This window comes from Prionailurus viverrinus, chromosome X, assembly GCF_022837055.1.
Source record: "Prionailurus viverrinus isolate Anna chromosome X, UM_Priviv_1.0, whole genome shotgun sequence".
In the NCBI taxonomy this organism is placed as follows: domain Eukaryota; kingdom Metazoa; phylum Chordata; class Mammalia; order Carnivora; family Felidae; genus Prionailurus; species Prionailurus viverrinus.
The window spans coordinates 89628485-89645169 of NC_062579.1; the positions used below are offsets into that span (position 1 = coordinate 89628485).

Sequence of the window (16685 nt, forward strand, 5' to 3'; positions counted from 1 at the left end):
ATCTTCACTGCAGAAGGTGTTTAAATAGGAGGAGGGAGAAAAAAGTAAATAAAAATTAAGCCAGTCATAGTATGGAAGAGAAGTGAAATACCCAGCAAGGAGTGTATTGTTTTTTTCTAAACATCAATGTTTCTAAATAATTTTATAGGACAGTTTAACTACTGGCTGACCGTTAAAGTCCTTTAGCGCCACCACCCCACTCGATGAATTGACTATGATGTCGCATATCTGACCTCTCTCTCCATATTTTCCTGATATTCCCTAAGAACTGACCTACCTCTTCCTTGCAAGTTTTGGTTAATCCTGTGGTAGGTACAACTAGAGACTGATAGCATTAACCACAGTTTGTGTGAGCAGGCGCCGTGTAAGCTTCTCTTCGATCCTGACAGTGTCTCCTCGGACTAATCTGGGATATCCACATGATTTGCATTGCTCAGATCGGACCAGAGTAAGCCAAATCGTGTGTTCTGTTCTGTTCTACCAATCAGTAAGAGTATTTGGAAGGTGACCACGTAGAAAATGTTAAACCTTTTAGAGCACACAAAAAAATGGACTCCCGCACAACAGAGCAAAAATCTTAAAACATTCAGGGTGCCTTATTATAGAAAATGGAACCGTTCACAGGAATGGCCACATATACGTGTGTGTGTGCGCGTATGGGTGTTGTGTGTACCTCCTTGAGTTGTTTCAGGAGACTGAATATCAAATGCATTAATTTTTTTTTTTACTAGATACTCAGATATGTAGCCTTGCTAAAATCAAAACAGAAAATCCCAGATGTTTCTCAAAGGTTGACTATGTTGGAAAGTCGTGAGTAACTTCATCTTTTAGAAGTACCTTCTCACATGTCAATTTCCTTAACAGAGCTGTGTGGATCCTTACAGTCCCGCAAAGGATTTACACCTGTGACTATGTCTGGGATTCATATAGTAGCTATCCCCTTTCTCACAATGCAAACAAGCACAAAAACACAATTGTTGTGCCGGCACACACGCATACATATGCGTGTGGGTATGCACGCATATGCATATGCAGAATTCCTCCCCACTGGCAGGAGTAAAGTGTAGGCAAGCACTCTTCCCCTCTTTGACATGTTCAAAAGAGAAGAAGGATACTGAGTTTTGGGGGAAGGAGGCACAGAACAGCCATAAGTGGGGATGGTAAGCCGGCAAGCCAGGAAACACTAGGAAAAGGGACAAAAGGAGAGGACAAAAAGGGCGAGGAGGGGAATGGCTGGACGGAAGGAGAATGAGAAGCCAGAAAGGTAGTAGTTCCCGGATGTGGCAACTTTTATACTTGGGGGTCCAATGAATGAGGTTATGGGACTAAGACAGGAGTTGGGGTAGGACAGCAAATACAGAGGGACTGAGCAGGTGACAAGGAAGGTCCAATTGCTGGGGACCCAAGGGTCCACAGGTTCTGACTATCCTTACTCTCTAAAAAAAGGATTAGCACTGAATGGGAAATTTGGAAGTTCTTGCCCTTTCTTCCACCTTGTGTTTTCTGTAGTCTCTAGATTCTAGTAAAATCTGTAAGTCTAGTAAACTCTGTAAGTTTTTGTCCTCCCCCTTGGCTACCCCTGAGTGCCTCATTCATAGATGATTTCCAAATCCACAAGCCCAAGTAAGTCTTTGCACATCTATGACATGCGCAAACGAAATCGATCCTTAAGTATTCCCCCCTATTAACAACTGCCTTAAACCCCAAACCAAAGTGTTTGTATCAGGTGTGGTGGTGGTAGACAAAAAAAACTTTTTAAGTCACATACCTGATTTTGCATTCTCATTTTCAAAGTGTTTGAAAAAGGCAGTTTAGAGAGGCATTTTATTTATCGCCATCAGATAGAGATAATGTGTCTAGTGGCCATGCTTTAGTGCACCCTATGTCCCCACTGTGCGACTTCATCTGCCTGAGACACCCTCCCTGTTCCTCCCTCAAGGAGTCCCCAAATCTTTGTATCTTCCTAACTGAGCACTGCTCCGGGCACACAGGAAAGCACTCAGTAAATATTTGTCGGGTAAACTGAAAGAGAAGTTTACAAGCAGAGGGGTGATGAAATAAGAATTCTGTTCTGGGGCACCTGGGTGGCTCAGTCGGTTCAGCGTCCGACTTCAGCTCAGGTCACGATCTCACAGCTTATGGGTTCGAGCCCCGCGTCGGGCTCTGTGCTGACAGCTCGGAGCCTGCAGCCTACTTTGGATTCTGTGTCTCCCTCTCTCTCTGCTCCTCCCCCGCTTGCACTCTGTCTCTCTCTCTCTGTCTCTCAAAAATAAGCGTTCCTAAAAATTAAAAAAAAAAACAAAAAAGAATTGTGTATCAAAGCCAGGATATATCCTGGAAGGATTTTTAAATCTTGACTCTGCTCTAAAAGCAGAGTTCAGGTAAAAAGAATATTCACCTGTTAATTTGAGAATTTTAGGCTATGAATTCCTTAAAATGAAAAAAATTAGATATACACATTATCTTGTTAAAAATAAGTATATGCTGAAGAAAATCACCCAGAATATATGCTTTTTAAAGATGAAATAAATGCATCACTTATGATGTCTGCTCTCATCTCAAATAATGATAATTTATCTGTTGTCTCCCAGCAAATTCCTAAGTATCTCTTGAATTATAAATAAAACAGCCAAACCATCATTAGATTTTTCTGATGTGTTTGTACATTAAACCTGAAGACTTATCGCAATAAAAAGCCATTAAAAATGTACAGTGTTGGGGCACCTGGCTGGCTCAGTTGGTGGAGCATGTGAGTCTTGATCTCAGGGGAGTGAATTCAGGCCCCACGTTGAACATAGACCTTCCTTAAAAAAATGAAAAATAAAAACAAATATACAGTGCTACTGAAAGGAAAGTTAAGAATATGGCTCTCCTAGGGGCACCTAGGTGGCTCAGTTGGTTAAGCATCTGACTCTTGATCGTCTCAGATCATGATCGCACAGTTCATAGGTTCAAGCCCCACATCGGACTCTGCAAAATAAATGAATAAACTTAAAAAAAGCATATGGATTTCCTGGGGTGTCTGGCTGGCTCAGTCAATAGAGCATGAAACTCTGGATCTCGGGGTTGTGAGTTTGAGGCCCGCGTTGGGTGTAGAGATTACTTAAAAATAAAAACCTTAAAAGAAACAAACAAAAAGACTATGGCTCTCCTGGCTAAAAAATACGTTCATATAAAGCTTTTCAAATAGTTTCACTACTTCTATTTTAATTTGGCATCAAATATAGAAGCAAAACCATAAAAGTTGCATGAAAACAAAAGAATAAGCAATATTACAATCTTTTTATAAACCCTGAACTGTTTTTTATTAAAAAAAAATTTTTAACGTTTATTCATTTTTGAGAGACAGAGAGAGAGAGAGAGAGCGTGGGCGGAGGAGGGGCAGAGTGAGAGGGAGACATAGAATCCGAAACAGGCTCCAGGCTCTGAGCTGTCAGCACAGAGCCCAACGTGGGGCTCAAACCCACTAACTGCAAGATCATGACCTGAGTGAAAGTTGGGACACTTAATCGACTGAGCCACCCAGATGCCCCTATAAATCCTGAACTATTTTAATGAGAGTAAATACTTCCTAATAATGTTTATCTATGATGGTCAAAAAACTTTTTTTAATTTTTAAATTAAAAAAAATTTTTAATGTTTATTGTTTATTTTTGAGAGAGAGAGAGAGAGAGAGAGAGAGAGCAAGTAGGGGAGGGGCAGAGAGAGAAGGAGACACAGAATCCAAAGCAGGCTCTAGGCTCTGAGCTGTGAGCACAGAGCCTGACGTGGGACCTGAACTCATGAACTGTGAGATCATGACGTGAGTTGAAGTCAGATGCTTAACTGACTGACCCACCCAGGCTCCCCAAACTTATTTTGAGTTTATTTATTTTTGAGAGAGAGAGAGAGAGAGGATAAGCAGGGGAGGAACAGAGAGAGGGAGACCGAGGATATGATGTAGGCTCCATGCTGCCAGCATAGAGCCCGATGCAGGGCTCAAACTCACAAACCATGAGATCATGACCTAAGCCAAAGTCGGATGCTTAACCGACTGAATCACCCCGGCACCACAAAAAACTTTCCAATAATAAGCACATCATATATACCCAATCTCAAAAGGCATGTTAGTTAAGGAAAGTCAACATTTGCTTATATTCTACATTCTTTCAGCAATGACTATGCTTTTATAAAACTCCGAGTTACTGAAAGGCCTTTACAGTAACGTATGACATTTTCCTCAACATTCCAATTAAAATTAGTGAAATCATGCTACTATTTAAAAAATGATACTTATTTCCTTTTACCCAAAGGGTTATTACCACATGCACATCTGCACCATAAATGTTATAGCTAAAAAATGAGATCTAGAAGTAAACTCTTTCATGGAAAGCCAATCGTAAGGACTCATTAAGATCATACAATACTACTTAAAATTTCCACGAAAAGGGGCCCTTTATGTTCAACTAGTTTAATTTTATGTTGAGCATTTCCTGGGCCTAACTATTACAATTTCAAATTTCCTAGGAATATACATCTATAGAAACTACTATTGACTAAATATTAAAGGCTGTAACCAGACATGAAGGAGAAAATCTTAAATTCCAAAAAAAAGACTCAATGTCAGACTCGAACCTTGTGACCTGTTGCCATAACATGGGGCTCGAAAGTCTTCATAAAGGTATATAGTTTATAGTCATGCTATTTGCCTCCTATGGTGGTATCCAAGAAATTCAGCAACCAGTTCAATACCTCTGTTTTCTGAACTATTTTCAGATCCTTCTCATTTGCTAATTTAGAATTCTTCTCTTGGGTGATCTTACGTTGGAAAGATTTTATTCTTAGGGAAAGAAGGCGGGTATATCTTACCTTGAAAGATAACAAATATGTGGTGGTAAGTCTAAATTACAGAAGCAAGCCGAAAAGCGTGCAATTTAAAACTGTCATGCCTCAAAACGTACTTAGCAATTAATTCAGTGAAAATCCTATGATGTCAGACATCATTAACTCATGTTCTATAAAAATTTTTTTTTTTAACGTTTATTTATTTTTGAGACAGAGAGAGACAGAGCATGAACGGGGGAGGGGCAGAGAGAAAGGGAGACACAGAATCGGAAGCAGGCTCCAGGCTCTGAGCCATCAGCCCAGAGCCCGACGCAGGGCTTGAACTCACGGACCGTGAGATCGTGACCTGAGCCGAAGTCGGACGCCCAACCGACTGAGCCACCCAGGCGCCCCAACTCATGTTCTATAAAGAGCTCACGTGTTACGAACTAACCACAACACAGTTTTAAAGTTACGTCTAACTTCGTTCGTTACTTGGATGCAATGGTTGTCCAGTGGGGGGAAGATCCAGTAGATCTCATGTTCTATCACTAACCAAAGTAAATGCAATTTTGATATGAGGAAGCAAAAAACATATTTCAGGTGCGCCTGGGTGGCTCAGTCGGTTGAGTGTCCGCCTTCGGCTCAGGTCACGATCTCACGGTTCGTGGGTTCCAGCCCCGCATCGGGCTCTGTGCTGACAGCTCAGAGCCTGGAGCCTGCTTCGGATTCTGTGTGTGTGTGTGTCTCTCTCTCTGCCCCTTCTCCACTCATGCTCTGTCTCTCTCTCTCTCAAAAATAAATAAACATTAAAAAATATTTTAAACAAAAAACATACCTCATCTTCTAGGTTGACCCTAGATTTAAGCTAGATGCAATTTATTTTTATTTCTTTTATTTTTTAAAGTTTATTTATTTTTTTTTTTAAATTTTTTTTCAACGTTTTTTATTTATTTTTGGGACAGAGAGAGACAGAGCATGAACAGGCGAGGGGCAGAGAGAGAGGGAGACACAGCATCGGAAGCAGGCTCCAGGCTCCGAGCCATCAGCCCAGAGCCCGACGCGGGGCTCGAACTCACGGACCGCGAGATCGTGACCTGGCTGAAGTCGGACGCTTAACCGACTGCGCCACCCAGGCGCCCCTAAAGTTTATTTATTTAAGTAATCTCTACACCCAACGTGGGGCTTGAACTCACGACCCGAGATCAAGAGTCGCACGCTCTTCATACTGAGCCAGCCCGGCGCCCCCTAACCTAGACGGGGCGTGAGCTTCGTGACTGCCTTTCTAAGTCTGTCTGCTCCAGCCAGTAAATTCAGAACCACTCCATGTCTTCAAAATAAAATACATGCTTCATTTTTATTTTTTTGTTTACTTATTTCTGACCGAGAGAGAGAGAACATGTCGGGGGGAGATGGGCAGAGAGAGAAGGAGACAGAAGATCCAAAGCGGGCTCTGCGCTGAGAGCGGAGAGCCTGACGTGGGGCTGTAACTCACAAGCTGTGAGTTCATGACCTAAACCGACTGAGCCAGCCAGGCACCCCTCAAATACAGGTTTTAAACAACCAGTTACTTCTCGTGGGATTCTGAAGCTACAGAACATTTGAGTGAAATACTATCTTCCAATTAGCTAGCATTTACTTATTCATTCATTCCTTATTCAGCTGGATCTAAGTCACAGACATCGTTGAGCCTTTTTATGAGTCTTCTATCACCAGGTCTGGACGTGTTATTGAAATTCCTATGATGTTGTTCGGTCAGTAAATGAAAATATTTCTGTTTGGCAATTTCCAGAGTTAATCATTTTTCGAGATTCAGATCTGCAAAGCACAGAAACCTATACCCCACAAAGGGCAAAGAGGCAGCAAGACCGAGCTTAATCGGACCCTCCCAACAGGGAACAAGCCCTAGCAAATTAATTAGGACCATGTTTCCACATTTGCTGACTACACTGCATTTGTTTTCACCGAGGCCTCCTTCCTCTATTAGCCATTACCGACGGTGCAAGATTGACTCCTTGAACTTCACAAATACCAAAATCAATCAACTCACTATGCCGAGCCCAAAGCCTATAAATTAGAGGTGCCTGCTGAATTAGTTCAATCACCAGTAAGTACTAAGAACTTACGACTTTGCTGGATGTTACAAGTATACAAAAGAACTCATGTTCTCCGGCCACGATCTAATCAGGCAGTCTGCACAGTCACTGGGCTAACTCTTCAAATCTCAAAACTTAATTTTTCACCTTCCGACAGCAACCTTTTTGCCTCCTGACTGTCTTCAAGTCTAAAATGGACACAAATCTTTCAAAAACACCTCCCAGTCAACATAATACACAGGGGCTAGTGCGAGAATGCCTCGGGTGGAGACACATACAGACTTTGACACGAAGCATGGATGCTACCAAAGAAAGGTGGCTCTTTTCTATACACGCCGATACACAGAGCACAGGAAAAGTCCTATACCTTGAAGGCAGGTGTTCTCAAACTTTGGTATGGCCTAAGAATCACCTGGGGTGAATATTTTCTGTAGAAGTCTGCAGGTGGGGCCTAGCACTCTGCATTTTATACAAGTGACCCAGTTGATTTTCCTGCCCGGTCCACCGCACGTGAAGAAACATTGCTTTAGAGTCAAGGTTGCTCACCCCCCACCGGAGATAGCCCCAGCTACGGCGAGGCTGTTTTCCCTCTGGGTCGCCGGCCTTCCCCAGCATATCAGCGTGGGCTGCTCACCACTGCTTGCCAGTCTGCACCGTCCACGGCCATTATCTTGCCCCTCCCACACTCGAGATCCTTCCAGGTCTGGGTGAGTCTGAAAGCAAGGTCTCCAGCTGGCTGACAGGCAGGCACAGAGGCAGACCGACAGACATACGCGGAGTGGGGGCTGTGAAGTCCCAGCAATTAGGAAACAAAGGTAGTCTAAATTACACAGACTGTCCAATAGCACGTGAAAGTGAAAGATTTGTTTCAAACCTTTCTGATCAGGAAGGATGGAGAAGGACACGGCCGTGGGCACCTGTGGTCTGGTTGTGGTCTCCCACTGACTAGCTTTGTGACTTGCCACAGTACCCTCCCTGATCTGTAAAATAGGGAAGGGGCCCCTTTGTCCCATTCACGGCAATCTTATGAAAACCAACTGAACTTGTGTTTGGGAAAGCCCATTTGAAAATGCAGAGCACAATAGATGGTGTGTGGTATTTTTGTAACAGGATAATTTATCATTTTTTTCAGCTTCATAAACACATTAACCTAGACATTATTCCAAGTTGCCTTGATGACCGAATGTCTTCTAGTATCTCAGGGTCTTTCTTATACAAATAAATTCTCACTGGCAAAAAGGTAGAGGAAAATGCAGACCCTTGGACATACCCCGAAGTTGATTTTTTGAATATATCCTTGAAATCGGCTTGTTTTAAAGACAATTGCCTCCGTCTCCTGAAAGTGGAGTGCAAAAAAAAAAAAAAAAAAAAAAAAATCTGGTTAATTGTGGCTTTACTGTATTTAGTTCCAATTTTTCAAAGCATGCTCTGCAGAATATATATTTTAGCTGCAAATTAATAAACCATGTTCATAAATCCTGAACAGTCAATACCACTCAGAACAACTTGTAAATATGTAAATTCACTTAAAAAAAAAAAACTTAACAAGAAAGCCATAAGATTCTATTTGTTTTTAGAAGCCCTCTTAAATTTTCAGAAAGTCTGGAATGAAGACTGACGTTAAATGCAACATCTATTGGCAGCTGATCTGAAAGACTAAACTGGCAAAATCGGGACAGAAGGAAAGGCTTTTCCAGTCAATATATACCTGGCCTTGGAATGCTTTGTCATTTTCTAGTTTTTGAAGCTTAGAGTTCAGTTCTTTGCTGATCCACTGTTTTGCCATAAAAACCTGAGAGCAAATGACACACATTACAAGCTTTCAGGGAACAGATGGTTAATGTTCTTCTAGGTGCGTTTACTACCAATTTTCTTATTGTCGTACTGCTCATAATTAATAAAAACATACAAACAGAGGCACCGGTCTCCTTAACCGGAAGATTTGGGTTTTGTGAACTCTCCCGTATCTCACTCCTCCGGGCTAATATAAAAGACAACGATGGACAGACAAGACTTCTGGTACTGCCCGAGGAACGCAGCTCTCAAAATAGAGACCTACTACGGAGCACTGCGGTATGGGCTGACACCAGTCAACTTTCTGAGAAAGTGTAGGAGCAGCTAACGCCAAATTTCATGCATTTACCTTTATTACGTTTCATGTTGCAATTAGCTTACGGAGAGTGACCGCTGCTAAGCGTTACCCTTATCTAACTTTGTCTTCAAAATAAACAGTTCGGGCTCCTTTCTGGGTCATCTCACAAGCACTATTCAAGTCACAACTCAATCAAAGTCAGAGTCTAATAGTACCGTCAGAAAGACCTTGGCAGAGACCTTATCCAAAATGTTATCCTCAAGCTAAGGACTTCTTATGTAAAGGTAGGTAGCAAGTCTTTTATTTATTTTATTTGGAGCCATGAATTCAAAACAGCATCTCTTTAATGGCAATACTATTTCAAAGTCCACTTTTAAAACGCTATACACATAAAAATTATTATTTTGCAATCATAAAAAGCTACAATGGGTTGAATTAATATTTGCCATGTTTTAGCATTAAGCCTCACCAAGCAAATAGCAATTACATTATTTTTTACTTACAAATACATTAACGTATCTTTAAATACAGCTTATTTTATATTCCTATTAATATTATTCCTTTCCTTTGTGTATTTAAGAAGAATCTGGTGTGCCACCTTCTGGTAACTGAGGGAAATTATGTATCTCTACACAAGTCACTATTCTTTATTTTAACTTTAAAAAAAAAATATATATATATGTATTTCTTAACCTGTATTACATTTAAGCTTCAGATATATATACAAATCTATACCACAGTCTGAAAGAAAATAAAATCTCCTTAGTGACTTTAAAAAAAAAAATCAAGCTTTCTCCATGCTTCCTATGATTTTTGCATGGTTACCAATATGTCTCCTGAATTCTACAATACATATAAAATTGATTTTTGTACACCGTTTCACAGCCACGTATGAAAACAACAGGCTTGCTATTGTAATGAATAAGTAACAGCAGTAAATAAAGGAAAAGAAAGGTCTCTTACCAATAAGCCCATTTTTCTCTTAAGGTTTGAACTCTCATCATTTGTCATGTTCTTGTGGATCCCTCTCTCATCAAATTCTCTGGAGTTTTAAAGTTGAGAGCTGGGAGGCACGGCTAGGCTCTGCTACACAGTAGCGCACCCCAGTGTATCTGGCTGGTATAACACTTCAGTTGCAGCTCCCAAAGGCAGAAACAGCCTTTTTATATATTCAAAAACCTATGCACTGAACACCTTCCATTGGTAGGAAATTGTAGCCGGCGTGGCTGAACTATTTTTATTTCTTATCTTAAGGACGGATCAGATGCGGGGATCAGAACCACAGGAACCTCGAGCTTAGTTCCAGTTAATTGAACGGGAACAAAGTGCCGGGCTTTAGAGCAGAGGTGGGATGAGACAAATACCAACACCGGGAGATCTGACGTAGGAGAAAACACGTTTGCCTGAAAGTAACCTTCTTTTTTCAAGGGTCGCTGCCCTGTTCTTTGTCATGTTACCTTAAATCTCTGTAACCCTTCCCTCTCCCGTGCCTCTAGTAGTCAGGCATGAAGTCCTAGCCTTTATTCTTTGTCGATTTCACAGGTGCCTAGTCCCTAGTGTTTGTTTTTGTTCTTGTTTATGTTTTTTTAGCAAATGAGCTACTTCCAAAAATACACATAACTGATCTCTCTGCATCACCCATGTTCGATCTGTCAATCACATTGCTTCTAGGTGACTCTCTTCAAAGACGGCTATACGTGATGTAAATTAAACGTTCAACACACGGTTTAGTCAACAAATATTTGTTAAGGATTTGCTACATATGTGGTGGGTACTCCGCTAGGTGATATGGATATAAAGGTGAACAGGGAACAATCCCCTGCTCTCAGGGAGCTCTTAGTTGAGTGAGGGAAACAGACATGCACTCTGACAGCACAAAATATGGCATAAAAGCTTTAGTCGTACATGCCTACGATTCTACAGAGGAACAATAAAAATCAGGCTGCGACTGGGGTCGAAGGATGAGGTATTATTCCCCAGGTAGACTCCAGAAGACGCAGTCTGTGCAGACACACAGAGATTTAAAGGAGTACAACATGTTGGAAGGGTCAAGAAAGTCTTCAATATTACTGGAGGGTGTTTAGGTACACAGTGTTGAGGGGAGTAGATTTTAACATATAAGGAAATCACATGTGAGTGAAGTGGTGTGGATTTCATCCTATGAGCTATGAGAAGCCAGTTGTTGAATGCGTGGATCACTCAAGGAATTAATCAAGCAACGATGCTCACTACTAAGAACTCATTACGGGGGCGTCTGGGTGGCTCACTTGGTTGAGCGTCTGACTTCCGCTCAGGTCATGATCTCACGGTTGGCGGGTTTGAGCCCCGTGTCGGGCTCTGTGCTGACAGCTCAGAGCCTGGAGCCTGCTTCAGATTTCGTGTCTCCCTCTCTCTGCCCCTCCCCCACTCACACTCTGTCTCTCAAAAATGAATGTTAAAAAAAAAATTTAATAAAAAAAAAGGACTCATTATGAGGTGACCAACCCACTCCTGAACTCCACCAACTGCCCATTCTCTGTCTCGTAGGCTTGTTTTGTTCTGTCTCCCTTTGCTTCAGAGGCCCCCTACGTGAAATCTCTTCCCCTCTCCACTTTTCTGAACTCAACTCATCCTTCTAGATCCAGCTCAAATTCCATTCTTTTCCGTGATGTCTCCCATGGTAATTTGAGTCTCCAGTTTTGAAATGTTCCTCCATTACACGGACCATGCATTCCTCCTAAAGTTTAGCGCACAATGTTCGAAAACCCTCTTTGACTCTTTGCCTATAAAGCCAAACAAGATGGCGCGGAGAGGACACTAAGGCAAGTCAGAGCCTGATGGTAAGTGGCCGAGGAAAGCACACCTCCCCATTCTTCACAGTACACACTCCTCTCAATAACTTCCTTTACTACTCTCAAGCCTGAGAGGAAAGGGCATGAAATGTGCACAGAACTTTATCTGCACTGGGCAGCGACTCGGCATTACTAGGTAACAAGGTTGGTTGCACACATCACAACTCTCGCCGGAAAATTCCAGAGAATTGATGAGAAAGGGATACCAACAGAATAGCTTAATTATAGAGCTGTGATCTTTGGTGGGGGGGGGGGGGAGGGGAAGAGCTGTGAGGGAGGCTTGGGGGGGGCCATGCTTGTGTTTTACTACTTGTGGTAAACCGAGATAATTCACCTGAAGGTCCATACAATAAAACAGAATTCACAAAGACCACAGAAAGAGATGGGAGAGATGGGAAAAGCGAGGGCAGGGGATTGGATCTAGAAGGTTTAGCCTCTCATGAAGTTTTATGGGAGAAAATCCAAGTGTAAGAAGGGGGTATGGTTAAAGAAGGGGGTAATAGTATGAGCTGGAAGATTAATCTAGGGCAAGAAGCTTTACCAGAGAAACATGTCCTGGGGTGTAAATATTTAGTGTCCTCTCCCTGTGGAACCACACCCCATTATGCACAGTGTCAAATACTCAGACAAGCTTTCGTTGATGTTGGCACTTAGCCTTCAGCTTGGTCTCATCCTCTTTATGTGTGCATAATCTCTTAGATTTATGCAATGATGCAAAAACCATGGTGCTTTCTTTTATGTAGACAATAAAAAAAATCTTTTCATCTTATTCAACCATTTTATGTTAGAGGGTTAAGAGGACTCTGCCAATAATTTCAAGAAGCAGTTAATACTTAAAAATATTCTTTCAATGACTTAAAAATGTCCCAGATAAAAGCTGTCTGCACCTTCTTTCTTGTTTATTGAGTGCAAAAACTGACCACTTTCCTTTCCATTAACTTATAAGGAAAAAATTCAAATATGGGGGGAAAAAACCAGAGAATGTGATTTTGGATAGGTGCCACACTTTTCTCAAGAATTCTCCACAACGGGGCAGTACTTAGGGGACATAAAAATGATTTAATCCACTAGGTCCTCGGAGGAATGCTTTTAAACCATGTATCAATGGTACCATAGACTTGAAAACAAAGAGAAAACAAACCAGACCGTTTCCTCATTTAATTTTGTGGAAAACAGAACAATTGCCAGAGTGTGTCCCTCAAGCCTGGCAGAAAAAAGGCAATAATCGTTTTTCTATTATAGTTTAAACCGAAATAGGTATTTTTTTTTTTTCCAACTTCACAGGCACGTTCACGTGCGCTAGTTCACGTAGAAGAGGGGAACGGAGGGGAATCACCACGTCCTGCTAGGACACAGTAAGTCTCTTATGTTATTAGTGATTTTTTTTTTTTTAATTTTTTTTTTTCAACGTTTATTTATTTTTGGGACAGAGAGAGACAGAGCATGAACGGGGGAGGGGCAGAGAGAGAGGGAGACACAGAATCGGAAACAGGCTCCAGGCTCCGAGCCATCAACCCAGAGCCTGACGCGGGGCTCGAACTCCCGGACCGCGAGATCGTGACCTGGCTGAAGTCGGACACTTAACCGACTGCGCCACCCAGGCGCCCCTGTTATTAGTGATTTTGATGACAGGGTCTGTATTCAGCTAGTATAAACAATTCACTTACGTTCCATTTAAAATAGCATCATCGTGTGATCGCATCCATAGCTGTTAAGATGGTTCAGAGCAGGGGGCCTGAGTGGCTTACCGAGTTTTCTGTCATGCAGAAAGGTCCTCGGGCGACAGACTTGGAAAACCAGTGATCTAAAGAAGGGTGGGTCAGGGGTACTCATTTCGGGTGAATGACCAGTGGCACAGGTGGGGTCAAAAGGGAAGAAAAGCCTTTTCCTGGTACTAATAACTCTACCTGTACCGTCACAGGATTAGGAAGAAAAGAAAGTTAGAGGCCCGTTTCGTAACTTCCCATTCCCACTTGAATGAATCATAACCTTTTTATACAGCCTTAAAATGTAAGGGAGTGCTGTGCCACAAACGACGGAGGGTAGTTCAGGAGTAATTCAAACTACCTGACAGATCGTAAATCATTCAAGGTTGACTGTGAAATATACCGACTCGTATTTTACTGGCCCAAGTCTTAAATCCCTTACCATGGCGGACTTACTGTGAGAATCTAACGTGGGCGAAAATATACGTGACAAGACCACTGGGAAGAAGGAAATGTGATCACGTTGGTGCCGAAACAGGGAACTAAGCTGACTGACGCCCCATAGGCAGAAGGGCCGACACAGGGAGTTAATGAGGAAGTAAGCACATTCCTGTGCTTTTCGACCCAGCCTTCCCATCCAGATACCCCGTCAAGTATTTTACTTGTCTTAAATGTCGGGTGGTAGCCTTAGCTAGCAGGATTCCAAATAAAAAAAAAATTTACTGGACCTTTTAAGAGTCCCATTTTTCCTTTTCCCCTGGACTCTGAGGGAGGCAAGGCAGGTGTTAATATTCCCATTTTAGTGAAGAAACAGAGTTATTAAATGACGACTCAAGTGACACAGCTGCTGAGAGAACTGGGAAACAAGAATCCAGGTCCCCTGACACCTAATTTAGTGTCCGTTAGTTTCCTCTGTATTGTATGAATATTTATTTTAGGGACCCCCCCCCCCCCCCCACACACACACCAATATGACTCCTAAACACCGCCACGGAGTTCCTTTATGAGGAAGGAAGGAAGAGGCCGGAGGAAAAGAGGAACAGGTCATGGGAGATACAGGACGATCTCAGATTCAGGTTGCAGAATCGTCAGCCTATACCTATGCCAGAAATACCTTCCCAGTGGCAATTCTCAGAGCTCCCTTTTTATCACTCGATTAGCACTTCTTGGCACAGATCTCCAATGGGCCATACTCCCTCATGCCTCAGTAGTTTCTCCTATGATGTTCTCTCCACTTGGAATGCCCTGCTCTCCTTGTCTACCAAGCAAATTTCTAGTCATACTCAAGTGTTCGAGCTTATCTCCTTCCATGAACAACACCCCCACCCCCATCCCTTAGCAGACTCCATTGCTAGGTTTTCTAACCCCCCACGACACCTTGAATATTATTATATTTATTTCCCCATCCCAGTGCCTGTCACACAGTAATCCAGTTAGTTGTAGGAGGCAACTGGGGTGAAATCAAGTTGGCGGAGGTAAGCTCTCTCTTCCAAGACTAAGCAGTTTTCGGGTGATCGTGAAATGAGAAATCGTCAAAGGGCCTCATCCTTCCTGAACGAAGATGTGAAGCGTGAGAAATAAACGAAAGACCACCACTGCAAACACTCTACCTAAATACCTAAATGACTCTTGGTGTCCGTGTGATCGACCCTGTGTGTGCCTAGCATGGTGCCCACAACAGTAGGTATAGAACAACTTTATGATGGACGGAGGGAGGGGTGAATGGCTCAGTAAACGACTCCTGACCTAAACTGAGCAAAGGAAACGCGTAGCTACAGTAAGGAAGGGAGTCGCCAATCATCGTTTGTCAAGGTCAAGACAGGACTGGTAAAACTAAAAACCGAAGAAATGCACTTCATTGGTTTATCACCTAGGCCAGAACACTGAAATACGAAACAGCATCTCCTAAAACCAAGAATTTCTACAGACTACTCATTGAAAAGGATAAAAACCATATTCTTTGGCTTATGAGGTCTTCTTAAATTATCGTAACCAGTGCTGATGAAGAGGGGAGACACGAAGTCCAATTTTGACAATAACTGCTCCACTAGACTGAGCAAAAAAATAAAACAGTGAATTCAACCAAGCAAGTCACTTCACATCACCACAACCTAGTAGCTCAAATGACACGGTGAGCAATCAAGAGTAAAATACACACATTAAGCACAGGAGGGCCCAACGCTAACAAGCTCCTGTAACTTTCAAAATAGAGGAAAAAAAAATACATGTTTGATTAAAGACCTGTGAATCGTCTGTTCCACTATGAGAATTACAATTTAGGCTGAAGGAAATGTCTCCAATCCCTTTGTCACACCCATTTACGCAAACCGGCAGGGTAGAAATACCAAGGATATCAACATAATGAGTGATAAAAAGAATCAAAGACAATGGAGTTCCCCACAGGGAAGAGCTTATTCATAACAAACTTTAGCATTTTCTTAGGGTTAGGTAGAGGGGGTGGAGGCTCCAGCAGCTGTGAGGGCTCACTGGTACAGATCATTAACCACGATCTTGGGGCGTGTTCGGGGGTACAAAGGCTGGAGGTTTTTATTTAAATAAAAGTAACGTGGTGTCATAAAAGGGAGCCGTGTTTTGCTAACACTGCACTTGAATTTTGCTACTGGGACACAGAAACGCAGTGTATAAGTCCCTACGGGCTAGTTTGGAAATGCAAGAGTCATAAAAGTCTCTAGGATCCTGAATCCTAAAGGAAAGATTGGCACAGAAGTCACACAGAACAGACAGACAGGCGGGGGTTCTGACACTAACAGAGGAAATAGTCCCAGAACAATGAAAAAAAGGGTAGCAAAAGGTAGGATTCTGTATTAACCACTCACACGAGAGCCAAGAGTGAACTTGACACCCCACCATTCCTAATCTAAAATTAGAATTAATTATGCCTTCCGTATTGCTTTGACTATCTCAATCCTCATTCAAAAACCTATGACTCCTTATTTGTGTGGATATATTTGTAGACTCCACTTTCAGGGTCCCGCAACCCCAGCTTCACCTGATTTATTTAATCTCATTTCCCATTACGAGCTGTCCCAGATTTGCACACAACTGGAAAACACAAAATCCCTTTCACCAGGAACTGCCACAGTAGCATTCATTTAATTTTTTTTTTCCAACATTTTTATTTTTGGGACAGAGAGAG

General features: G+C 42.2%; 1 protein-coding gene across 12 annotated transcripts in view; it reads right to left on the reverse strand.

The window, feature by feature from the left end:
- KLHL13 (kelch like family member 13) overlaps nucleotides 1–16685 on the reverse strand; it is a 427026-nt gene that overhangs the window by 73618 nt on the left and 336723 nt on the right. Inside the window, exons 3-4 of one of the 12 annotated variants that reach the window (XM_047844692.1) lie at nucleotides 8608–8691; nucleotides 8170–8235 (exon numbers count right to left, since the gene is read on the reverse strand). The exons of 10 other annotated variants lie outside the window; for them this stretch is intronic. In XM_047844692.1, the coding sequence (XP_047700648.1) occupies nucleotides 8170–8235; nucleotides 8608–8630 (89 nt within the window). In that variant the 5' untranslated portion in view covers nucleotides 8631–8691. Of the gene's footprint in view, nucleotides 1–8169; nucleotides 8236–8607; nucleotides 8692–9954; nucleotides 9996–16685 lie in introns of those variants that run through there. One more of the 12 variants, XM_047844691.1, reaches the window with a different exon arrangement.